Below are 27180 nucleotides of genomic sequence, written 5' to 3' on the forward strand. Positions count from 1 at the left end.
CTGAGTACCCCAATGTCAAAACAAGGTGCAGGGAGGGAAAATAATGTTCCCTTGATATCCCCAAATGGGAGGTATCCCTTAAAGAAAAAATGAAGTTTGTTGATTAAATAGCAATGACAAACGCAATATAAGTCTGTCAAGTTTAAGGGTATACATACTTACCCTAAGTTAGCAAACTGGGCACATAAGTTGTCATGCAGTATTCATAAGTACACCGCCATTGTAATTGAACAGATTTTCCAAAAGTGCGCTCAAATGAAGGAGACTGCACGGGAGGAAAGAGAAAAGAGAGGCACAGAAGGACATGGTCAGCATCTAATATATCAAAAATATGGAAAGAAGCAGGGTTCGAAAGATTTCATTTACTGCAAGTGGTCTCGAAGTTCATATGTCGTTCCCCGGTGGTCTAGTGTAATACTGACCGTGCTGCGCCGGCATTTATACACCCTCTCCACTCCCTCGGCGTCTGACGTCACCGAGGGAGTGAGAGCGAGGTACGCCCAGTGGTCCAATGGAGACTGAAGAGGAAGTGCGTCATTAAGACGCGACCGCATCACATGGTTCCGCCGGAACCGGAAGGTCAGGGATAACAACATCCGGTCCGGACATAATGTATGCAGAGGAGGTAACGGATCACAGTAGACAATCCGAAATGGATCCTAAATAGAACTGACAATACTATAGGGAGGCAAGATTTAAACAAATACCCACAATGCCTATATAATGGGGAAAATCTGAGGACACAATAGGTCACAAAGAGAAAGATTGACCCAATTGACGAATAAATCGATATTGTGATGAAAATGAGAACTAGAGAAAAAGAAGTTTTGAGAGTCTCCATTAAAGAACACCTGGGAGTTTGAAAGTGGTGCTGCTACTAACCAGGCTGGACCAATTTACCTGGAAAATAAATGTAGGGCACCGCGGGTGCCCATATGGGCAACAAGAACAGAGGCTGGAAACTAGGCTCGGATCCAATGTCCCCCAATATGCTCACCTGAGGGTCTGCCACTCCTAGTCACATCCACCTGACGGCAAAGGTCAGGAATAATACCCAAAGGACAAACCACAAAATATCTTGTTCTTTAAGGGGTAGATATACTACATCTGAAAAATAAACATATGATTGCTGTGAAGCCATTTTAACAAGGTGTGTACATATGCCAATATATCAAAGGCATCAAAACAAGAAGGACTTTTCACCAATCTCCTTCTCAATTGTCACAAAATCTTGATGAGTTAGCCATTGAAAATTCAGTAGCTACCCCAAGTCTTAATGCTACACATTCTCTTAAGATGAGTCACAGCACAGTGGTGAATAATGAAATTCGCACAGCACCTATTTTTCAGCCTACAAAAAATCAAACTAGTTAGCAACTACCTTCTGAGCTTCAGATTTCAGATTCTGATGCCTTGAAGGTTATTAACTTATCTAGTAAAAAACTTGATGAAACCCAAATATATGTTCTATCTCTTGGTCTGACCTATTGTCCTACTCAAAAAATTGATATCTTCGAGCTAATTAAGGATGTTCACCTGTTCGCTCGTAGATTGATGTTTAAAGTAAATTATGACAAAGATAATCAGTCTTCAACAGATCAACTGATTAAATCTAACTGCTTGCCTGCACAAAACCAGGAATTTTCTCTGGCCGAAATGCAGGCACTCAGTGATTTGATGGAGCTCTGGGAAGAAGGAGACTCATCAGGTTGGCCCTTTTCTGATGACTTAATTGATCAGACGGCCACTCCAGAAAATCTTGAAGTGGAGGCCATTTTTCCTCCTCCATCGTCTTACAAATCCAAATCTCAATTTTTTCCTTTACTGCAATCTAACCCTAACATTTGGGCCTTTACCCAACAAGTGATTAGGGAAATTCAGAAAACCAAGTGGAAAGATGTAAATTCCTCTAACCTAAATGATAGTCAGATTAGAGCTATTCAATCACTTCAAAATGACCCCTCCCTCACAATAAAACCTTCAGATAAGGGCGGAAATGTCGTTGTAATGGACACATTAGGGTATGAAGCTATGGTTTTGGACATTTTGAATAATAAAGATTGGTATAGAAAAATTTCTGAAAGTTTCTTAGCAAGAATAATCATCAAATATCGTCAACTTATTTCTGAAGCCTATTCTAGAGCCTTGATAGACAAAAAAACTTGGGAATTTTTGAATATTAAGGATCCAAAAACCCCCACTATGTATGCCCTACCTAAGGTTCACAAAAACCTTAAAAAACCTCCAGGTAGACCTATAGTCTCTGGCAATGGCTGCCTAACGGAACGAGCCAGTCAACTAGTGGATGATTATTTACGTCCCCATGTACTGGCTTTGCCCTCCTACATTAGGGACACTAGTGATCTCATCAAAGCCATTGATGGCATTCAAGTCCCTGAGGAGGCATGGTTGGTGGGTATTGATGTGGAGGCCCTCTACAACTCCATCCCACATCATTGTGGGGTTAGAGTTGTGGAGGGCTTTCTATCAGAGAGAGGAGGTTCTTCAGTGGAATATAATGCCTTTGTCATCTCACTCCTTAGATTTATTCTGTCCAATAATGTCTTTCTGTTTAATGGTTCCCATTACCTCCAGGTGCAGGGGGTGGCTATGGGGACCAAGTGTGCCCCCTCTTATGCCAACCTGCACCTGGGGGGATGGGAGCGTGATCTTTTCTCCAGGGATGACCTGGAGTCTTTTTTATCTTGTATACTCCTATGGAGAAGATTTATTGATGACATTTTTATGATTTGGACAGGCTCTCTAAAGATGTTGTTGAGATTTTTTGAGGTGTTGAAAGTCAATGACTTCAATCTCAAATTCACCTATACCTATAGCCAAAAGTCCTTGGACTTCTTGGATATTTCCATTTATGTAGATGAAGATGGCATTTTGGGTTCCACCCTCTTTCGTAAAACCACTGCAGGCAATACTATACTGAGGGCAGATAGCTCCCACCCCCAACCTTTGGTATTTAGTATACCATATAGCCAGTACCTAAGATTACGGCGTAATTGCACGAAATCTGAAGATTTCGAGAGAGAAGCCAAAAATTTACAGAAGAGACTTCTGGGTAGAGGTTACAGTAGGGCGTGTTTGAAAAAATCTTATCATAGAGCAAAAAAATGGAACAGGACTGATTTGATTTTTGGCAAAAAGAAAAAGAACAAAACCAACACTAATGGGGTACGCTTAATTACACGATACTCTGGTCAACATGACCAAGTACGGTCAATTCTCAAAAAGTTTTGGTATCTCTTAGAGGCAGATGAAAAGGTATCTAGATTTATTGATGCCCGCCCCCAGATAACTTTTAAAAGGTCTCGCTCGTTAAGGGATCAATTGGTTCATAGTCATTATACTCCTTCAATCAAATGTAAAAAAACACCTACAGGCACATATTCCTGCAGAAAATGTAACTTCTGCAAGTATCTGCCTAATTTGAGTGAAATTATCCTTCCTAATGGAAAATTATATAGACCGAATTTTTATGCAAACTGTCAAACAGTAGGAATTGTCTATATAATGCATTGCAGTTGTAAAGCCTTCTATATAGGCAAAACAAAAAGGCCCTTTTTCAATCGAATTCGTGACCATGTTAAACTTGTCAAGAACAAAAAGTTCGAAAGTCCGATTAGTCGACATATGGGTTTATACCATGGCTTCGACGATAGGATGATGACTTTCTTTGCTTTGGAACACATCCCACTCAATGAACGAGGTGGAAGTGTAGACAGAAATTTATTGCAACGTGAAACCAAGTGGATATTTAATTTATCAGCTACTCAGTATCCTGGCATAAATGAATCCATTAGTTTCAAGCCCTTTCTTGGCTAGGCAATGTCAATTGTATTTATTGCTGGTCTAGCACAGTATTTCTGGTGCTGGCCAGCACTTTGGATTTTGAACCTTTGCTACAAAGTCCTTCTTGTTTTGATGCCTTTGATATATTGGCATATGTACACACCTTGTTAAAATGGCTTCACAGCAATCATATGTTTATTTTTCAGATGTAGTATATCTACCCCTTAAAGAACAAGATATTTTGTGGTTTGTCCATTGGGTATTATTCCTGACCTTTGCCGTCAGGTGGATGTGACTAGGAGTGGCAGACCCTCAGGTGAGCATATTGGGGGACATTGGATCCGAGCCTAGTTTCCAGCCTCTGTTCTTGTTGCCCATATGGGCACCCGCGGTGCCCTACATTTATTTTCCAGGTAAATTGGTCCAGCCTGGTTAGTAGCAGCACCGCTTTCAAACTCCCAGGTGTTCTTTAATGGAGACTCTCAAAACTTCTTTTTCTCTAGTTCTCATTTTCATCACAATATCGATTTATTCGTCAATTGTGTCAATCTTTCTCTTTGTGACCTATTGTGTCCTCAGATTTTCCCCATTATATAGGCATTGTGGGTATTTGTTTAAATCCTGCCTCCCTATAGTATTGTCAGTTCTATTTAGGATCCATTTCGGATTGTCTACTGTGATCCGTTACCTCCTCTGCATACATTATGTCCGGACCGGATGTTGTTATCCCTGACCTTCCGGTTCCGGCGGAACCATGTGATGCGGTCGCGTCTTAATGACGCACTTCCTCTTCAGTCTCCATTGGACCACTGGGCGTACCTCGCTCTCACTCCCTCGGTGACGTCAGACGCCGAGGGAGTGGAGAGGGTGTATAAATGCCGGCGCAGCACGGTCAGTATTACACTAGACCACCGGGGAACGACATATGAACTTCGAGACCACTTGCGGTAAATGAAATCTTTCGAACCTTGCTTCTTTCCATATTTTTGATATATTAGATGCTGACCATGCCCTTCTGTGCCTCTCTTTTCTCTTTCCTCCCGTGCAGTCTCCTTCATTTGAGCGCACTTTTGGAAAATCTGTTCAATTACAATGGCGGTGTACTTATGAATACTGCATGACAACTTATGTGCCCAGTTTGCTAACTTAGGGTAAGTATGTATACCCTTAAACTTGACAGACTTATATTGCGTTTGTCATTGCTATTTAATCAACAAACTTCATTTTTTCTTTAAGGGATACCTCCCATTTGGGGATATCAAGGGAACATTATTTTCCCTCCCTGCACCTTGTTTTGACATTGGGATACTCAGTGAATTAAGTGCACATTCATCATAATCAGGTGAATATATTAGCAATCCCTCAACCAGATATCTAGTCTCACATAATTGGATATATAGCAATCTTTGATTGAATTGCATTTCCATGCTTTGGTCTCTTACTATTCCTACCCATTATTTCTAGCTTGGCTGTCACCCTCTCTATGGGTCAACTTTAAGAGGTTGGATGTCTCGGTTCCCCTCCCCCTCTGTGCTCGCTTTGGTGGCGTCACTTGTGTTGCCTCCACCTCCGGCATAAGAAAGGGTTCAGGTTATCTTAAGGTACTTTTTCCTTGTATTACTGTTTTTCAAATATGTAAATCATTTGGGCATCCAATTTTAGGACCATTGAGATATGCCCTATGTACATAAACATGCCATGTTTTTTATGTTTTTCCTTCTGTTATCTAGAAATGTTCACTCTCGAGAAATATCTATGAAAACTCCTGAAGAAGCTATTATGAAGATGGCGAAACATGTAGAGTTGATATTTTCGAGTGCATTTTCTTGATTTTATCATTTTATATTGATGTATTGTCTTGTCCTCGCCTTCTATGTGTAATAAAATGTACAATTTTTGAGAATTCAGATTCTTCTCCATCATTTTGCACCGTTAAAGTCCCACTTTGCCCCCCCTCATTGTAGCGATAGCAAGAGTTTAGGAAATGTTAATATTTTAGCACGGAAAATATAATTTATAAATGTCATGGGTGTTGATATAATAATAAGAGGAGGATATTTCCTTAGCAAAGTTAATGTTTTCTTAGTGAGTACATTGAAGTTTTTTTCTCTTCAATCATTTAATCATGTGCAAGAAAATAACAAATTATTTTCCCTTGCACATGTTTGGGTATAAGGAGTGAAACTATCAACACTGTATCTACTTATCTAAAATGTATTTTGCTAAGTGAGCAGACTCTACTATTGAATTACAAATCTATTGTCAGTTATTGGTTAGTAAGTATACTAAACAATTATTGTCAATTTTATCTATTTCAGTATTAATCCACACTGCTATCACACACCTTAGGTGAATGACCCTGACTTCTGTTTGCGCCCACTTATAAAATACATTTTTTATTATGGTAAATTTTAATGCAAATTACTTTCTAAATACTTTTACTTAGCTTCATGAAGCTGTATTCACTTCGTTCATCCAGTCATGTGCAATAGAAATTCATATTTCAATATATATATATTTTTTTTTAGATTTTAAGTAAAAATACAGAGGGAAATAAATATGTTTAATATAAATGTGATAAAAGGCTATTATCCTATAAGTATTTAATGCAAAAAGAAAAGAAGAAAATAAAAAGTGTGGGTAAGGGGCTTGGCGGTATTAATCATAAGTCAATTTAAACACGTAACATTTGAGTGAATGTGTAAGCCAAGGAGGACTGCAGATCTTCCAGAAAGCATGTTTTTTTTTTATCATTAACGATACCTGACAGATTAATATTGAACTGATCATCAACCAGTTCCATTTCATAGCAATCCAGGTAAATATAACTTTAATTCCATTACCCAACAATTATAATTTTGCTGCAAGAAAAACATAAGAGATCAATTTACTGGAAACTGGAAACATGCCAACATTCAATAATTGTATATTGATGGATATTGAGGCAGTTTGTTTTATCAATACATGCAAGTCAGTAAGATCTATACTGTAGTTTCTCCCAAGTCTAATTCTCATTTTTTTTAATCACGGGGACATGGCTTGGCACATGGCGTAGTAATATCTCCTGACTGAAGGCTCCTACTCACCTGGACCTTTCAGTGACTGTAGCATGGCTCTGAACCCTCAGATTCTGCAGCAGACACCACCAATAGGTAAAATGAGCACAAGGGAAGGCAAGAAGGCTAACAGCTTGACCCCCCCAAAACAATGTCTTTTTCCACTCTGCCTCCTGCCACCAGCATACATCCAAGATGACACCGGCTTCTCCATCTCCAACACTACAGGTTATCTCCCCACACCATTCTCCTTCCCTCAGGGCTCAGATAGGCTCTCTTCATTCCAGAAGTGCCTCTCAAGCCTCTGTTTGCTCCAGAGAAAGCTGTACCATTGACTCCTACCTGAAATCCTTGCCTACTAAGAGGGACTTTGACTCTCTCGTCTCCAGGCTAGAGCACATTTACAAGCAAGAAATTGCAGACCTTAAGAAAGATATAGGAGCCAGACTAGAGGATTTGAAACAAGTCTGAAGGATATGCCAGAGCTCTGAATTTCCATGAGGCCGGTCTGAAAAAGCATACAGCCCACATTACTTAACTGCTATATCAACAGGATGACATCAAGAACTGCAATTGTCGCAATAACATTTGGATTTGTGGATTATCAGAATCTGTTGAAATGAAGGGCTTGCCATCTGCAGCTCTTGTTATCTTTAACCAGCTCCTTCAAAGGCCGAAGGACTCTCCCAAAGGACTTTGGATCCCAGGAACCCAGATGCTGCATTTCCTAGAGATGGTATTTGTTGGGTACATTTTTTCAAAATCAAATCTGAGATCCTCCAAGTGGCCACAACACAGGATATGATTCTGCTCAATGACACCCCTGTCATGTTGCTGCCTGATCTGTCTCGACTGACTATGACCATAAGTAAGGCACTCAAACCAATCACTAAAGTTCTCCTCACTAGGGGCATCAAGTATTCATGGGCTTTAATTTCCAATTTTCTCCCTATTGCTAATATTCACTTGTCTTTCTTTTCTTTCAACTGTAGAGGGTTAAATGTATCAGAGAAGAGACGCTAAATTTTATACCACTTTCATAAACATAAAACCAAGATTTATTTTTTGCAGGAAACACATTTCTGTATTGGCTCAGTTCCAGTACTCAATACTAAATTATACCTATTTGGTATCACAGCACTAATCCAAATGCCAAATCCAAAGGTGTATTGATTGATGGCTTTTCACAAGTCTTTCACTCCTGAGATTGTTGACTCCCTTATAGGTGGGTTGTTTCATCTTTCTAAAATTAAAAATGTGCTAATGTCATTTACACTCTTGCTATTGTTTATTTCCATAACCAGGACCAAGTGTGCTTATTTACCACTGTTGTCATGAAGCTTGAGACCTTTGGTACTCACACCTTGTTCTGGGAGGAGACTTGAACCTGGTTACTTGACTCAGTGTGTGCGACCGATATCGCCCAGATGATTCGTACCTTTATGATCACTCATGCTCAAGATGATACTCACCCCTATGTTGAGTGGGAGGCTTTAACGTGCACCCTCCTGGGGGTGCTTATCAAGCATGGGGCTTGACTCAAAAAAACGTGCATATGACATCTTCTCATTACTTTATACCATTTCTTGCCTGGAATCCCTCCATAAAAGGGACTTAAATGCCACTACGCTTCTCAAACTTTCTAATACCTGTCATGAACTCCTTTGCCATCTCGAATAATATTCTCTTGCGGCTAGGGAAAGGACATGTAAAACCTATTATGCTCTCACCAAAAAATGCAATAAACCTTTATTGAGGTTCTTACACACCAGACCGCCAGGACTTCTATTCCTTTCATTATGTCCTCTGCTAATGTTAAGTCATATTACATCTGGTATATCTGAGGAGTTCCACCACTATTACTCTTCTATATATAATCTCCCCACAACCTCAATCTCCTCTAATGGGTCTAATCTCCAAGCCTCTTATATTCAGAAAATGGCATTGCCCACTATTGACCCTGAACAGGCTGCAGACTTGGATGCTCCCCATTCTGTCCCCAAGTTTCTTTCTAGGACCAAATCTTTAAAAGTTGCTACATGTCTAGGCCCTGATCACTTTACTCCCAGATTTTTAAAAACATTTGCTGATCTTCTCACCCCTATCAAGGCTTAGACCTTTAAATCTATTGATGAAGCTCATTCTCTGTCCTCTCAATTACTCTCTGCTAATATAGCTCTCATTCCCAAGCCTGGGAAGAACCCCTCCAGATGTGGCAACTATAGGCCTATTTCTTTACTAAATGTGGACCTTAAAATTTACTCTAAGTTTTGATTTTGATTTAGATTATTACCCCTGGTGCCTAATATTGTTCACAATGATAAGGTCGGATTTGTCCCAAGGTGTGAGGCCAGGGACAATACGATTAAAACCTTGAATCTCACATCTTAAATCCAGAAACATAAACCTAAATCATGTATCTTATCTTTTAACACAGAAAAGGCATTTCATAGGGTTAGTTGGCCTTTTCTGTGGTTTTCTTTAGAATAAATTGGCCTGGATTCTTATAACTGAAGTTATACCTCATTATTCTTCTCCTTCTGCGTCGGTCCAGGTCAATCTCTAGACATAAGTTACACACTCTCTATTTGCCTAAACTTGCAGGTGGAGCAGGTTTACCAGATATCAACAATAATTGACAGCGTACGGGAACTGGCACTAATGATTTGAGGAGACCAGAGGAGGATCCAAAAGCAGCAAATGATGAATCAATAAAATAGTTTATTTGGATAAACCAGGAACTTTAATGCATATTACCACACCGGGTCCCGGAGATGACAAAAACACAGATGGAAGTAGGGGTGCCAGATGGAAGGTGCAAGGAATGCCAGATGCTGAGGCTCACAGTAATGGTAGCTTGAGGAGAGTCACGCCGGACTCAGCCAGTGCATGGATAAACCATCACTGTGGTGCTTGAGGCACTCATGTGGTGTCCGGAAGAGTAGCCGCTCATCCGACAAAGAACCAGTGTGGAGCGCAAGAGTCCCTGTTGCAGTGACTGTGCATTTTTACACGCATGCGCTTTGTCAATTAACGGGGAATATGGAATACCAGATGCTGAGGCTCACAGGAATTTTAGCTTGAGGAGAGCCACGCCGGACTCAGTCGCCACATTGATAAACCGTCACTGTGGCACTTGAGGCACTCGTGCAGTGTCTGTAAGGAATGCCACTCATCCGACAAAGAACCAGTGTAGAGCGCAAGTGTCCCTGTTGCGGTGATTACGGGTTTCACGTGCATGCGCTTTGTCAAGTCACGGGAAAGACGAAATGCCAGATGCCCAGGCTCACAGGAATGGTAGCTTGAGGAGAGCCATGCCTGCCTCAGCCAGTGCATGGATAAGCCATAACTGCGGCACTTGAGTCACTTGTGCAGTGTCCATAAGGAAAGCCACTCATTGGACAAAGAAACAATATGGAGCGTAAGTGTCCCATTTCGGTTACTATTCGTTTCACACATGTGCGCTTTGTCAAGTCACGGGAAAGACGGCAACAGCGATATTTAGGACCAAAAGTGGAGCAAGGAATGAGCGGGGGGGCGGGCGGCTCTGCAACCCTGCACCCTCTGCAAGGTACCTTGTATGTTGACTTATTAATTGTGGGCCCTGAGGGAGGTAAGGGCACTGAGGAGTTGATGGTACTGATTCGTTTCTCCCAGCCTTGACCACTTCCCCAAGATTGCCAAGAGAGGTGTCCCCTTATGACCTCCGAACTTTGTTACGGAGTTATGAACATTCTTATTCATCTCTTTCCTCTCTCTACCCTCCCACCTTAAATATATGGTAAAAATAAAGGTCCTAATATGTTCCGTCTATGGACCCTAGCCCCATATCCCCCATTTTTGACAATTCCAGAGAAGTTATTATTTGCAAGCCTTAAGTGGATTTCAACGCTCCACATGGCCCCAGGCACATTATATCTCCTCTTTTACTGGTACAGATATTTCCTGGTCAGTGATGGATTGGTTGACAGAACATCACTTTTCAGTTTTCCATAAACAACTCTGTTCCTCAACCTCTGTTAGTCATTCTCTCACTTTTTTTAAACAGCTGTGTTCTCTCTCAGAACCCCCCTAACACATGTTATCTATGATCTACAAGATTTCTTTTTTTTTTTTTTTTTGATTATAAACTTTTATTGAAAAATATATTCAATACAAATAGTATAGTAAATGTAAAATTTACATAAAGGTGTTTCATCAATAAAACATTTTAAGTAATAGGCATGTGAAAAAACATACAAGCGATAAAAAAGAAACAATAATTAAACAAAATATAAGATGTATATCCGTTCTTGATGGATATATAGCATTGTAAGAATGATAAAATATCCAAGAGTAGAGTGAGCAAGTTAACAGAATACGTGGGAAATCGTCAATATGTAGATTACCTCTTTTGCCTCAGTGAGAGGCGTCCAACTAACATAAACCATGGGTATGGTGTGGTGGAAAACAGAGATATCAAGTAATTGTACAGACAACATATGTTGATTGGTTAAGTTGATGTGATATTCATGTGGTTAGGGAACATTTGTATATGTACCAAGGTGTCCATTTTTGATCAAATTTGATCTTAGTGTTTGTGATGGTGTGATGGTATTGTTCCATTAGTCTTATATCTTCTATTCTACTGATGACCTGATCAAAGGGTATGAAAGTTTCTTTCCAGTGTTTGGAGATAACCCATAACATTGCGATGCAAATGGTATGTGTTAGGCGTGTGAGATCTGTGGTGATTTCTGGAATATTTTTGAAAAGTAGACATTGCAGGTGCAAGAGTGGAAATTTACATCCTGTAACTCTCTCTATTAGATTGAATATTTCCTGCCAGACATTTTTAATTTTGGGGAATTCCCAGAAAATATGTATCAGAGAGCCCACTTCATTACAACCTCTGAAACAATTTGGGGAGACCTCGGGGTAGAATTTATTCAATTTTTTGGGGGTATAATACCATCTCGTGAATATTTTAATAGCCGTTTCCCTCACTCCTAGGGATTTGGTTGTCTTACACATATTTATCCACATGTCTCGCCAGTCGGCTATTGATATAGCAGTCTGTAGTTCCGACTCCCATTTAACCATGTAACCAAGTTTTGTATCTGGATCACAATTGTTAAGTGAGGAATATATTGTAGAGATATGTCCCCTACCTGAGAGATCTTTTAGACAAATATGTTCATATGTACTGAGAGGAGATCCTGAAGGCTTAGGGTAGTGTGATTCAAAGAAGTTTTTGATAAGGTCATAATTGAGCTTTTCCGATAGTGGGATATTTTTGGTGTGTAGTAACGACTCAAAAGAGAGGAAAGTCCCACCATCATATAAGTCTAGTAATGAAGTCAAATTATTTCCGGACCACCATGCGAATCTCTGTGGGGTAATAAATGCTTCAGAAAATCTGGGGTTTCCCAAAAAGGAGGTGCCGAGAGGGGGATGAGATGCGAAGGACCATTTTTTGATGACAAGTCTCCACATCCTGAGAGCGTCAGAAACTATTTTATTACGGGAGGAGATTTTGCGTATAGGGACTATGTGGTCCCATAGTAGCCCTGCTAAGTGGTATGGGGCGACTGAGTTTTCCTCAAAGTTAATGCAAGGTAGATCTGAGGAACGATCGTGCCAATGGGCCATTTGGGCCAATCTACTACTAATATGGTAAAACCATATATTAGGAAGGCCCAGACCTCCAGTACGTTGGTGATGATATAGTATGCTCGCTGCATACCTGGGTTTTTTGTTGCCCCAAACAAATTTATTGATTATAGATTGTAACTTGGTGATGTATGCTTTGGTAAGGTAAATGGGAAGCGCAAGGAACAGGTATATAAATTTAGGAAGAATGGTCATTTTGATCGCTGTGATCTTACCTAGAAAAGATAACTGGTATGAGGACTACATTTGGAGCATACCTCGTATCTTGGCAAGCAACGGAGGATAGTTAGATTGAAAAATAGAATTGTAATTTTTATTAAGTTGTATTCCCAGATATGAAATCTTCTCGGAGGCCCAGAAAAACGGGAAAAGGGTCTTCAGATGTAGGGTGTCGGACTCTGAGAAGTTAATTGGTAGGGCTACCGATTTGGATAAATTGATGCTAAGACCTGAGATTCCTACAAAGCTTTCTAAAGTATTCAATAGATTGGGTAATGTGGTGAAAGGGTCTGGTATGTACATGAGAGCGTCATCAGCATATAAGTTTAGTTTGAATGTCTCGGAGTTCTTTCTGCCCCTGCCCAAAGGGAAGAAAGATGAGTTACAGCCCGGGATCTTAATTCTCGTTTTAGGATTTTTATATAGAGCAGAAAAGCCATTTAGAAACTCGTTAGAGAAGCCGAATCTGGGTAGTAATTTTCCAAGATAGCTCCAAGTGACACTGTCAAAAGCTTTGTGTATGTCCAGTCCTAATAGTACCGATTGTTTTTTAGATAAATTTGCGTCTTGTATAATGTTGCATGCAAGTCGGATGTTATCCGTAATTTGACGGTTGGGGATAAATCCTGACTGCGATGATGAGATGAGTTTTGGGATAATTTGGGATAATCTAGAAGCGAGGATTTTACTGAATAATTTAAGGTCGTTATTAATAATCGAAATTGGCCTAAAGTTTTGGGGGCTAGAAAGATCCTTTTTCGGTTTGGGGAGAAGAGTCATGTTTGCTAGGGACATTTCTTCTGGGAAGTCATTGCCCTTAAGTATGTGATTAAAGAGTATTGTAAGTTTAGGGGATAGAATAGGAGTAAACTTTTTATAGTATGAAGCACTGAAGCCATCTGGGCCCGGTGCAGATGAATTACGAAGGGATTTAATCATATTAGTTACTTCAGTTTCTGTAATGGGGGCATTTAACTGCTCTATATCCGAGGGAGAGAGTGATGGGATAGGGATTTCATCAAACCAGGTTTGAGAGTGTATTGGTATGGCGTCAGGGGGGGAGGAAAGTAGTGTAGAACAAAATTTTTCAAAAATACTCAAAACCTCCTTGGGATGAGAAGTGGTCATTCCTGATGATGTATTTAATTCATATACGTGTGGAGGTTTTAACGTCTGGTTCAATTTCTTTGCCAGCATTGTGGAAGCGGTGTTACCATATAGTAGGAATTTGGATCTTGAGTGTCTGAGGGATTTCTCTGCATTATCTGAGAGAATGTTATTTAATTCTATTCTCTTTTGGTCAATTAATAGCCTGGTGGATTGATCATGTAATGTAATATGGTTTCTATACAATAATTGTAATTCCCTGGTGAGATCTTGAATCTTAGCGGTACGTGCACGGTTTTTTCTAACTGCTAACGAGATTAATTTACCTCTTATATAGGCCTTGTGAGTGACCCATGTGTTTGGGATTGAGGTGTCCACAGTAGGGTTTAATCTAAAAAATTCGGATATGGAATCGGAGAGTTCCTGAGAGTCTATCGGATTGGCTAATAGGGAGTCATTAAGTCTCCATGAGAAGGGAGTAGGAGAGAGACCTATTCCTGATGTGTCATATAGCACCATATGGTGGTCCGACCACACGCATGGAACAATGGTAGCAGAGATCGAATTGGCGAAGACCACTTGTGGATCTACAAGATTTCTTAATCTCCTACTACTCAAATCTCTCTTTCTTTCACTTGCAGCATGGGATAAGGACTTGGGCTGGGAAGTAGACTTCATTTTACACATAAATCCATTATATCTTGTTACTCCCAAGAAAAAAACTACAAGATACTTATCAGGTTGTACAGAGACCCGGTCTCTCTCCATCTCCATTGATTATTTTCACAGGTCTCTGACACATGCTGCGGTGTAAAGAAAAACTGGCACTATTAGTTTTATAATACACAACTTGTAGCACATACTGTGAAGTAATAAATCTATTCTATGAATAAGATTTTGCAGGTATTAAAGTAGATTTATACTTTTGAAATGGGATAAGTGGTCTTGTGTTTGGCTAAGCACAGAGATACATGGCTTCACAATGTTTTGGATTGGTAATTGAAATAGAAGATAGTTTAGATTTGAGACCAAAATATAGACTGAAATGACACCTCTTACTGCTATGTGGGGCTCTTTTATATCATAGATAAGGAAATGAAAATGCAAAATATGGGTATATAAACTGTGTTTATATTGCATAGTTTGATATACAATAATATTTTTGTTATCAATATTTACAGTAATTTCAACTGGTCAGGAAACAAAGAATTGCTCAAAAAATAAAATGTATTAGAACAATGACCATTTCTTTTTTGCTCCCTTTTGGTTTGTTAAATATATCATCGCAAGTGTTTTGTTATGTCTGTTCAATAAATGCATAACCTGTTGACCGTCACAAATTCAGAACTTTCCTGTATGCTGTGGTATCTGAAGGATTGTAAAAAGCCATCACATTTAATCTTGGATTACAGTTGTGTTTCTCTAGTTAATTTTTATTCTTTTTATGTTACATGTATAATCTTGTGACATGTATAATCGTGTGATAAAAAAGCAAACCTTGGCAAATTAGTTTACTGTATTTTAAGTAAACTGAGTCTACTCATCAGCCAATGGGACCCACTCCCAGGTCATGTCAGCTCAAATGTATGTCCATTCTGAAAATACACTACTGCGTCTGCTGGTGCACAGTAAGCTTGGCTTTCTGTAAACAGTGTACCAGGGTCTGACTATCCACAATATACATGTGTAAAATAAATAAATAAAAATAATATCTATTATATGCTTAAAATTTTATGACTGATGTTTTAGCATCTTTCTGTTCATGCATTATTGTTTAAAAAAAAAAGGTGAAAAGTATATTTACACAAACATTAACAGTATACTGCACTGAAAAGTAATTGAGGAAAGTAGTAAAGCATCATACATCTTACATTTTTTTATGATCTTTTATGATCACTTATGAAAATAGAAATTGGTTCCCCTAGTTAATATAGAAAATAGCAGAACATTTTAAATGTTTGTATATCTATCTATCTATCTATCTATCTATCTATCTATCTATCTATCTATCTATCTATCTATCTATCTATCTATCTATCTATCTATCTATCTATCTATCTATCTATCTATCTATCTATCTATCTATCTATCTATCTATCTATCTATCTATCTATCTATCTATCTATCTATCTATCTATCTATCTATCTATCTATCTATATATGGCATTTTTCAAAGCATTTAGTATGCATTTTATTTCAAATAAACTTGCTCACAACTGAGTTGATCAGACCAGATGCAACTTGAATTTCAGGCACTAGATGTCACTCTGTACCAACTTATAGAAGGAAGGCAAGGACTAAATACGTTTTCCTGTTGATGATAGTGAATATTTTGCTGCATCGACATCGGCCATGCTGGATCTTTTTTCTCTGCTGTGGATCTTCAGTAATTGTTCATGCCATCTTTACTGAAAAAAATTACAACATTCAGCCTCTGTTATTTTAAGAAATGTCCAGCACAAACTTGGATTCTCAATTAGTAAACAGGATTGTCCATTTTTTGTTGCTTCAAATGTCTTGGGATGTGGTTCTATGTCAGCTGCATTATAGCATCCCAGAGGAATCCAAACACGGCACCTTTGTTGGGAGAATTGCTCAAGATCTGGGACTGGATTTAGGTGAGATTAATTCAAGAATGTTGCGTGTTGTCTCTAGAGATGAGAAGGAATATTTCCAGGTGAATCTGCAGAATGGAATTCTGTTTGTTAAAGAGACTGTAGACAGAGAGCTGTTGTGTCCAGGCATACAGTTGTGCATTATTCCTCTGCAGGTTATAGTAGATAAACCTGTACAGATGTATCTTGTAGACATTGAAATAGAAGATATAAATGATAATAGACCAGCTTTCCCATCCTCTGTGAGTAACCTTGTAATTTCTGAAGTAATGCCTGCAGGAGCACGTTTCCATATAGAGGGAGCAGTTGATTCAGATCTTGGAACAAATGCTGTTACAAATTATGAGCTCAGTGCCAGTGATTATTTTGCACTGGATTTTCAGAAATATATGAATCAGATCAGATCATTAGAACTTGTATTAAAGAAATCTCTAGACAGAGAAAAGCAGGCTGTTCATAATATTACCCTTACAGCTTATGATGGTGGCAAGCCAAGGTTAAGTGGTACAACTCAAATCATTATCACAGTGGAAGATCTTAATGATAATGCTCCAACATTCAGTCATCCATTTTATCAAGCCAGTGTGGTTGAAAATGCTCCAAAAGGATCATTAGTACTAAAAGTAAATGCCACAGATTTAGACCAAGGCAAAAATGGTGAAATGTTATATTTATTTAGCAAAACAACAAAGGAAGATGTCAGAAAAATATTTAGCTTAGACAAGTATACAGGGGAAATAAAAGTGACTGGAGAAGTGGATTTTGAACAAGCACAGATGTATGAAATACAAATTGATGCTGTAGATAATGGGGATGTTCAATTAGTTGGACACTGTAAAGTTCTAGTGACTATTTTAGACGTCAATGACAATCCTCCTGAGATGACAGTAACTTCAATTGCTGTATCTGTTCCTGAAGACTCTCCTCAAGGAACAACTGTTGCCATCATAAGTGTACGTGACCAGGACTCGGGAATAAATGGCAAAGTTAGCTGTAATATTATTGATTCTTCACTCTTCAAAATACATCCAGCATTCAAGAGAGATTTTTCTTTAATTGTGAATGGGAAGTTGGATCGAGAAATTACATCTCAGTATGAAGTTGTAATAGTAGCAAGAGATGAGGGCATACCACCACTGTCAGTTTCAAAGACTCTTAAAATTTTTATAAGTGATGTGAATGACAATGCCCCAATATTTCATAAAAATGTTGATACAATTTTTATTAAAGAAAACAATCCGCCAGGGTCCCATGTGTATACAGCATCAGCATCTGACCCAGATATTGGGCAGAATTCCTTCATCACATATTCTATTAGTGACACCACTGTAGATAGGATCCCCATATCTTCCTATATCTCTATAAATCCAGAGAATGGAAAAGTATTTGCTTTAGTTTCATTTGACCATGAACACGTGACTTACTTTCAGTGTCAAATCAAAGTGACTGATGCTGGTCTACCACCACTTAATTCAAACCTCACACTGAATATTTTTATTGAGGATATCAATGACAATGCTCCCACTTTCATGCCACATTTTCCTGCCTTGACAATAAGAACTCCGAAAACAATTCAACCTGGACACTTAGTCACTAAAGTGAGAGCAATAGATATTGATTCAGGATACAATGCTCTGTTATCATATTATTTAAAGGATCTCTCAGGAAAAACTCCATTTGTCATAACACAGCAAACAGGAGAAGTTGGATTAAAGCGGGCATTTACAGATTCAGATAATGAAGAATATAGACTAATAGTGGTGGCTCGGGACCATGGAGAGCCAATCATGACAGCTGTAACAGAAATTGTCATCTCCTTGGTGGAATCTGGAGAGGAAATTCTCTATGATAATCAGGAATCCAAAGGAATTACTGAAGAATTTACTGAAGCAAATATCTACTTGGTGGTTGCCATCTGTGTAATATCAAGCATATTTCTCATTACACTAATTGCCTTTACTGTTTTAAGATGGCAGAAATGCAGAGATGAAGTGAATGACCTGAAGGAAAATTACAAGGTCTGTTCAAACACTGGAGGTAGTTGGGTGTACTCTCAACAAACTCAGTACAGAGTATGTTCAAACTCATTACAACGAAACAGTGACCTAATAGTTTTCACTCCGAATAGCTCTCAAATGTCAAATAATGAAGAGCATGCAAACCAACCAGCGGCCTTGTTAAATGCATCATATCAGGTAAGTTTTAATAAAAATGTTTCTCTCTTTACAGTTTACACAACAAAATCGCAATTTACTCTTTATTTTTGTTAATATGATGCATCAAATACACACTATATAAAATTAACTACAGTAACAACAAAAAGGGAAAAATGTAAAGCTACAGCCTAAGCCTAGCAGTATCAAAGAAGACAGTGGTAGCGAACTGTAAGTTGGGTAACCTATATATTAACAATGATAATGCAGAGACCTGATGTGCTAGGATGCCATATGAAAAGGAGTAAATGCTAAAAAACACTTTTGGTTCATCACTGCTCATAGAGGAGCTAGAAGAACATAAATACCTCAAGTCACAAAGCAAATAGCTATGCAAATGATTGAAAACTACTAATTAAGTTATAGATACCCATTAGATACCATGAGGTTGTTGTTGAAGATTTTGTCCTACTCTTTTAAGAATTTTAAGGGTTGAATTTGTTATATGTTTGTTTATTGCAGTTAACAAAAAAAGTATTTAATTTGACCAGAAATGTAAAAATAAACAGCCTAGCAGTATCAAAGAAGACAGTGATATGACAAAGCTAACTTAAAATAATTAGTGCATTTAAAAGTATACATGCATTACTGTTTGTAATTATAACAATTTAATATGTATCTTATTTTTGAAGAAGTTGCTATGAGTTTTAGTGAAAATCCAAACAATTTAATTCTCCCAGGAAAACTGTCCTCTTATGATGCTGTCAGTGTAATCTCATCATTAAAATGAGGAACGGGTGGGATATGCTCCTGATGATGTAAAACTACTCACTACTGTTGATAGAGCAGACTACTGGTAATAAGAAATTATATGCATGTACATCTGACTGCTTTACCGACGATTAATCAGTGAGAATATATTAAGGCATACAGAGCTCTGTTTATCGAGCAGTATTTGGTTACAGGTACCACGTCCCAATTGAAATGACAGAATGAAAAAGTAAAATATTGTGGGGCATGGGTGGGGACTTTGTGGGGTACCGTCTAGGACAAATGATGATGGTATGATAACACTCCCAAAAGAGTATATATAAAAATCTTTGTCTTTTATTAACATATAAATAATACAAAAAACAGAAACAAGACAGGAGAGCAATACATGTAACAAGGGATCAGAGCATATACATATACAAAGTTTTCAGCATGTTGAAAAACCTCTTTGTAACCTGTGTGTTGAGGTCAGTGAGAATAGTTTACAATATAATGTGTAAAAAAAGATTAATAAGTGGTTACTAAAATATACTGTTTTCTTTTATGTCTATTTGTCAGTTTTCAATAAAATATAAACTAAATATTAGTAACAGGGTAGCAAATGCCCTTAAACATGTTTAGGTAGGAAAGTTAGTCATAGAATTATTTTCAAGTTAACAACTACATTCTGGTGCTAGTATATTTGATTTGGGTAACTTGGGTTACCTCTGGTTATGAAGAGGTTGAGCATTATTTAGTATTGTTTATTTGTAGTTAAACACAGTAAAGGTTGCAGCTAAAAAAATTACTTATTTGTATACATTTGGCCAGAATATCAGATCATCGAATTGTGGTGATTCTCTAAGCTAAGTTATTTTTTTCTTTGGAAAGTGTATTTTCATTTAAGGAGAAAGGAATAAAATTGTGCTGACTTCAATCATCAATTCATCGTCAATCAAAAATCATGTTTTATTTTAATTTTCCTTACAAATGGTTTGTTTTTTTATGCAAAGTAAATTTTAACTTTTCATTTCATCTTATTCACTTTGCAAATTGAAAATACATCTTTAAAGTGAGCATGCTATACTATTTAAGTAAATCAGGGGCATTACCCTACTTATTAATGACTCACAGGGCCTGATTTAATAATGGATACGCATGTACAGAGCCTCAATCATGCACAAATAACCAAATTGTATCAATGAAGTATATACTATGTATGTCACTTTGCATGTGGCATGCATAGACTTCAGTGACTTCAGTTTGTGAGGGATGTTACAAGGAGGCAGAAAAACACAGTAAGAAATTATGTCATGCAAACTAGGTTACAGGGCCAATAAGTACTGGGTTTATATGAGTGATTCTTGGAGAATAAGGCTATCACGTTAAATACCCAGTCATGTGAAGAGAACATAATTAAACAGGAGTTTGTTTTTCACACGATTGAGTAATTAAAGTGAATATTTTACAATACATGGCCTCATCCATTGGCCCCTGAATGCAGCAAAGTCGGTCTGTACTTTTAGCAGGGAACACTCCAAAGCATAATGTTTCCACCTCCGTTCTTGACTGTAGAGATGGGGTTTTTAGGGTCATAGTAAGCATTTTTCTTCCTCCAAACAGGGGTTTCTCCACCAAGTACTAAAAAAAATGTTTTGCTTGATGATCAAAAACTTTTTTTGCTCACTGAACTGAAACTTAATTTAAAGCATTTGTTTAATTTGTTTTTTTCTGGACTTTTGGTTGATATTCTGTCTCTATCATTTAAAATACACGTATGGTAAAAAATTATAGACCCTACATTTTTTGTAATAGGTAAAACTTACAAAATCTGCAGAGGATCAAAAAAATAAAAATAAATTCTCACTAAATAAATCATGGATAAAATTTGCAATTTCCCTGCTTCACCTCCTCTTTCATTTCCAAATGGTTTTCATGATCAGAAGTAGAAGTGTTCCTGGGAAAAAAGCAGCTTCAGGAAATTAGTTGCATTATATATGCAGTATATTTCTTATCAGACAAAAACATTTTGTCACTATATCAGCACTCAATGCTTATTGTTGTTTATAGAAACAATGTATTTAACATACATTATAAACAGTTAAGTCAATGTGCTTCTATGGCACTCATGTTAAACAGCAATATGAGTTTACCTACAAAGGAGGACAGTAATAATTGCTTTAAGACTGTCTTTCTAAATGAAAGTCAGCATAAAGCCACACAGAGTACAACAACGGGCAACTCATGTTGCAGAGTATGTCTTCAAGGGGCATCAGAGTCCAGAGTCTGATGTTCCTTGAAGACGTCCTTTGTGATGAAATGTGTGGGACGGAGCTAGCTAAGACATCCCCACGCCTGCTCATACTGGAGTGCAATGGCTTCTCTATATGTCTGTGTTTGAATTTTAATATGTGAGTACCCTCCTAAATAATAAATGTGTCATTTCATGGTTTACACTAGATATAGCACTGGATACATTCACTTTGAAGAAGGCACTTAGTTGGTTTTATTTTGGACTCTGTATGGATTCACATTTTCACTACTTTATATATGAGGACTTTTTTGTTTGTGCACTTATGCGTTCAGTAGTCTTTTAAATACTTGGGATGACGCACGTTGTTTGATTTTTGATATTTGTATTGTAATATCAAGTAAGTGCAGCTGCTCTAAATTATTATCTCTAGTGATTGATGCTCACTAACTGCAGGTTTACATCTTTAAATTATGCAATATTAATATGCAGTTTCACATATATTCCTAACTAAACACAGATTTTTAATTTTTTTTTGAAGATGTTATTATATTTTTAAAGTGATACTTCAGCTTAGAACTGGATGACTTGTCCCTTTCTCTTCTTGTCTCCTCCAAGCTCAAAGTGCTTACTTCAACGTATTCTCGCAAAATTTGTTCAGCTCTTGGGGCTCGCTGTTAACTAAAATACATTTACATCTCTTAACATCACTCTTCCCCTGAGGTGCTCTTTCAAATCCAGTCTAATTTCCCCTATAATTAGATGATATTGAAGCTAGATTATCTGGGTATTAAAAAAATGCCTCATTACGTTTCTATTTTCCGTGAATTATTACCTCTTATTAAGATCTCTATCCACCCTCATGCAATCATGAAAATTTCCATCCATTTTAGGAATTGATCATATTAACATGATAAATATCACTATCCTTCTCAAAGCTCTATACTATTTTTGCACCCTACCAATAAATATCTGATCATTTACCTTATGTTTACTATAATTACAGTATCTCACAAAAGTGAGCACACCCCTCACATTTTTGTAAATATTTTATTATATCTTTTCATGTGACAACACTGAAGAAATTACACTTTGCTACAATGTAAAGTGTACAGCTTGTATAACAGTGTACATTTGATGTCCCCTCAAAATAACTCAACATACAGCCATTAATGTCAAAACCCCTGGTAACAAAAGTGAGTACACCCCTAAATATAAATGTCCACATTGGGCCCAAAGTGTCAGTATTTTGTGTGGCCACCATTATTTTCCAGCACTACCTTAATCCTCTTGGGAATGGAGTTTACCAGAGCTTCACAGGTTGCCACTGAAGTCCTCTTCTACTCCTCCATGACGACATCACAGAGCTGGTGGGTTTTAGAGACCTTGCGCTCCTCCACATTCCATTTGAGGATGCCCCACAGATGCTCAATAGGGTATAGGTCTAGAGACATGCTTGGCCAGTCCATCAGCTTTACCCTCAGCTTCTTGAGCAAGGCTGTGGTCGTCTTGGAGATGTGCTTGGGGTTGTTCAGTATGTCACAGTACATGTTGGCATTCATGGTTCCCCCAATGAACTGTAGCTCCCCAATGCTGGCAGCACTTATGCAGCCCCAGCCAATGACACTCCCCCCACCATGCTTGACTGTAGGCAAGACACACTTGTCTTTGTACTCACCTGGTTGCTGCCACACAGGCAAGACACCATCTCAACCAAATAGGTTTATCTTGGTCTCATTAGACCACAGGCATGATTCCTCTAACCAATGCCCTTAGTCTACTTGTCTTCAGCAAACCATTTGTGGGCTTTCTATTGCATCATCTTTAGAAGAGGCTTCCTTCTGGGACAACAGCCATGCAGACCAATTTGATGCAGCGTGCGGGCATTGGTCTGAGCACTCACGGGCTGACCCCCCACCCCTTCAACCTCTGCAGCAATGTTGGCAGCACTCATATGTCTATTTCCCAAAGACAACCTCTGAATATGATGATAAACACGTGCACTCAACTACCTTGGTCAACCATGGCCTGGTATGTTCTGAGTGGAACCTGTCCTGTTAAACCGCTGTATGGTCTTGGCCACCGTGCTGCAGCACAATTTCAGGGCCTTGGCAATCTTCTTAAAGCCTCGGCCACCTTTATGTAGAGCAACAGTTTTTTTTTCAGATCCCCAGAGAGTTCTTTGCCATGAGGTGCCATGTTGAACTTCCAGTGACCAGTATGAGAGACTGAGAGCGATAACACCAAATTTAACACAAATGCTCTCCATTCACACCTGAGACATTGTAACACTAATGAGTCACGTGACACCGGTGAGGGAAAATGGCTAATTGGGGCAAATTTGGACATTTTAACTTAGGGGTGTACTCACTTTTGTTGCTTAGACATTAACGGCTGTGTGTTGAGTTTATTTGAGGGGACATCAAATTTACACTGTTATACAAGCTGTACACTCACTACTTTACATTGTAGCAAAGTGTCATTTCTTCAGTGATGTCAAATTAAAAGATAATATACAATATTTACAAAATTGTGAGGGGTGTACTCACTTTTGTGAGATATTGTATGTATTCTCACTTTTATCTGGTTGTCAAGATGACCTCTGGTTCCTCGCTCTACTCTTTTTGTGCATTGACTTCAGGGAGCTCTGGGGGTTCCTTAATATAGAAAATGAATAAAAAATCACCCACATTTTAAAACTCTTTTTATTTTATGCTAACTTGGATATTCCCCTTTGGATCTTTTTGGAACTACCAAATTTTGGTATTATCCCAATCACAGCCTTTCTCTGGCTTCCACCTTCCTTAAGATCCCTTATGTTACATAACATAACCTAAATCTATGGGATTCCATTCAATACTCAGACAAGTCAATGCACCCTTTTCCACTTTTACTTTCTTTATAATCCCTTTTCTTCCCCCATGCATGGATCAGTCAAGATCTTTCACTTGATAGATTACTCATGTACGCCATTTCTTAACATTATACTATTTTCTATCTTGGGTGACCTTGCAAGACACCAAAAAGCACCTAATGCAGAATATTACTGCTACCTCCAAGTTCGACATTGGATCTCATCCCTCATGAAGAACTCAGAGTTTCCATAGACAAAATCAGCCTTTGAATATATCTTTCTATCTTTCTCATACATCCAGAGTTTTGAATGTGATCTTTTGGACTCTTTGGAATTGGAGGACTGAGAAATAATATGGTCTAAAATAGTAAAGTGCTCCTTTAACACAAATATTTCAAAAGTAGTATATAAGGTATGTTTTCAGTGGTATTAGGTACCATCTCACATATCTCATGCAATCATAAATTACAACGATAGTTGCTTTAGAGCAGGGATACTCAAACTATGACCCTCTAGCTGTTGAGGAACTACTCATCCCATGAGATATTGTAAAACTCTGACATTCACAGACATGACTAGGCATGATGGGAATTGTAGTTCCTGAACAACTGGAGGGCCATAGTTTGAAGAACTCTCCTTTAGAGGATGTGGCTAACATTTGGATGTAATACAAAGTGGGTGATCCTGCCCAAAGCTGATTTTGGACCAGAACATCTGGCCTCCTTCAAACTCTGTTTCATATTATTCTCCCCAAAGATGCCCTTCTATACAATGTGAATCTGGGTATTTTTTCATACCAACATGAATTAGCCAAATACCTTCTCCTTGAGAAGAGGAGATTAAGAGGGATATGATCAACATATATACATAAGTGGGCCATATAGTGAACTTGTTGTTGAGTTATGCACTTTAAGGTCATCACAGAGGACAATGGGGCACTCTTTACGTCTGGAGGAAAAGAGATTTAATCTCCAAATACAGAAAGGTTTCTTCACAGTAAGAGCAGTGAAAAAGTGAAATAAACTTCCTCAACAGCTGGTTCTGTCCAGTTTAGTATATTGCTTTAAAAATCTGGATTCTATCCTAAATGTACACAATATAACTGGATACTAATATTTATAGATAAAGTTGATTCAGGGAATATCTGATTTCCTCTTGGGGGTTCAGGAAGGAATTTTTTCCCCTGCTGGAGCAAATTAGTTCATGCTTTGCTGGGGTTTTTTTCATTCCTCTGGATCAACTGTGGGTATATGATCATGTATATAGGATTGTATAATTTTTTTCACCTTTTATTGGTTGAAGTAGATGGACTTGTGTTTATTTTTCATCCAGACTAACTATGTAACTATTCCTGGCTGCTAATCACCAGGAGAGTCTACAGACCCTTTAATTCATTAATTATACCACACTCCCCTTATGCCCATATTATCTTCTTTCAAGACTTATAGACCTAAACAATGGCCTAGGCCACTGGCCCTCATTTATAGGCCCATGTAAGGGCCTGTATGCAATTTATTTTTTTAGACCCTGAAAGCCTAATTTTGATTTTTTTTTTTTTAATTATGTATCTTCACCATTTTTCACTCCTATAAGATGTTTTAGCCCCTGTGCAGACATACTAGTTGATACTCTCCTATGTAAAACTGATACAACTGATTGAAACAGAAATGTGAAGGCTTGAATCAGAAACAATCCTACCAACAGGAGATATACAGTGTCTCACAAAAGTGAGTACACCCCTCACATTTTTTGTAAATATTTTATTACATTGTTTCATGTGACAACACTGAAGAAATTACACTTTGCTACAATGTAAAGTAGTGAGTGTACAGCTTGTATAACAGTATAAATTTTCTGTCCCCTCAAAATAATTGAACACACAGCCATTAATGTCTAGAAGAAAACACAGGCGCCACTCTAAGTGCAGTAACTTGAAACTTTTTTATTGTATAAACCGCTAGATAGGGGGGTACTCACAAAAGGGATGAATAAAACAGCTCATAAAACACACTCCGGTAAGGATCAGGATGGCTCGAGCGGTGACAAGTAGACAGGCTGTAGCGGTGACTGCCGCACTTCCTCGTCCCGGGGACACTCAGATGACCGTCCGTCGTCACTTCCGCGAGCGTGATTACGTCATGGCGCCGGCGACGCGTTCTCGGAGCATGCGCTCCTTCCTCAGGCCGATATCGCGCCATTTTGGATGTGGGCTTAAGTAGAGAGGGAGCCAGAGTCTGCCCGGTCCTAGTGCCCTCCTTTAATTCAAATGTTTCGGCGGGTTGTGCTATTCTGATACATATAGCAGCATCTGACTGATATGACTGGAAGATTTTGTATATTAGCAGCAATTCACAAAATGATGATGAAAATTTAAGCAGTGGTTAGAGCCAACAAAGCACAATATTACAGTAACTTTAAGGCAAAAAATCAAAATAAAAAATGAAGCCATTAATGTCTAAACCACTGGCAACAAAAGTGAGTACACCCCTAAGTGACAATGTCCAAATTGGGCCCAATTAGCCATTTTCCCTCCCTGGTGTCATGTGACTCATTAGTGTTACAAGTTCTCAGGTGTGAATGGAGAGCAGGTGTGTTAAATGTGGTGTTATCGCTTTCACTCTCATGGCAAATAACTCTCTGAGGGTCTGAAAAAAATAATCTTTGCTCTACACAAAGATGGCCTAGGGTATAAGAAGATTGCCAAAGCCCTGAAACTGTG

General features: G+C 38.3%; 1 protein-coding gene across 8 annotated transcripts in view; it reads left to right on the forward strand.

Moving 5' to 3' along the window:
- The window catches only part of LOC309552109 (protocadherin alpha-C2-like), a 426489-nt gene that overhangs the window by 35790 nt on the left and 363519 nt on the right, over positions 1-27180 (forward strand). The window contains exon 1 of one of the 8 annotated variants that reach the window (XM_082252904.1): positions 16164-18648. The exons of the other annotated variants lie outside the window; for them this stretch is intronic. Within the exon in view, the coding sequence (XP_082109030.1) occupies positions 16288-18648 (2361 nt within the window). The 5' untranslated portion in view covers positions 16164-16287. Of the gene's footprint in view, positions 1-16163; positions 18649-27180 lie in introns of those variants that run through there. 8 annotated transcript variants of the gene reach the window in all.

Source organism: Pelophylax lessonae, assembly GCF_965119305.1.
Source record: "Pelophylax lessonae genome assembly, chromosome: 4".
Taxonomy (NCBI): Eukaryota; Metazoa; Chordata; class Amphibia; order Anura; family Ranidae; genus Pelophylax; species Pelophylax lessonae.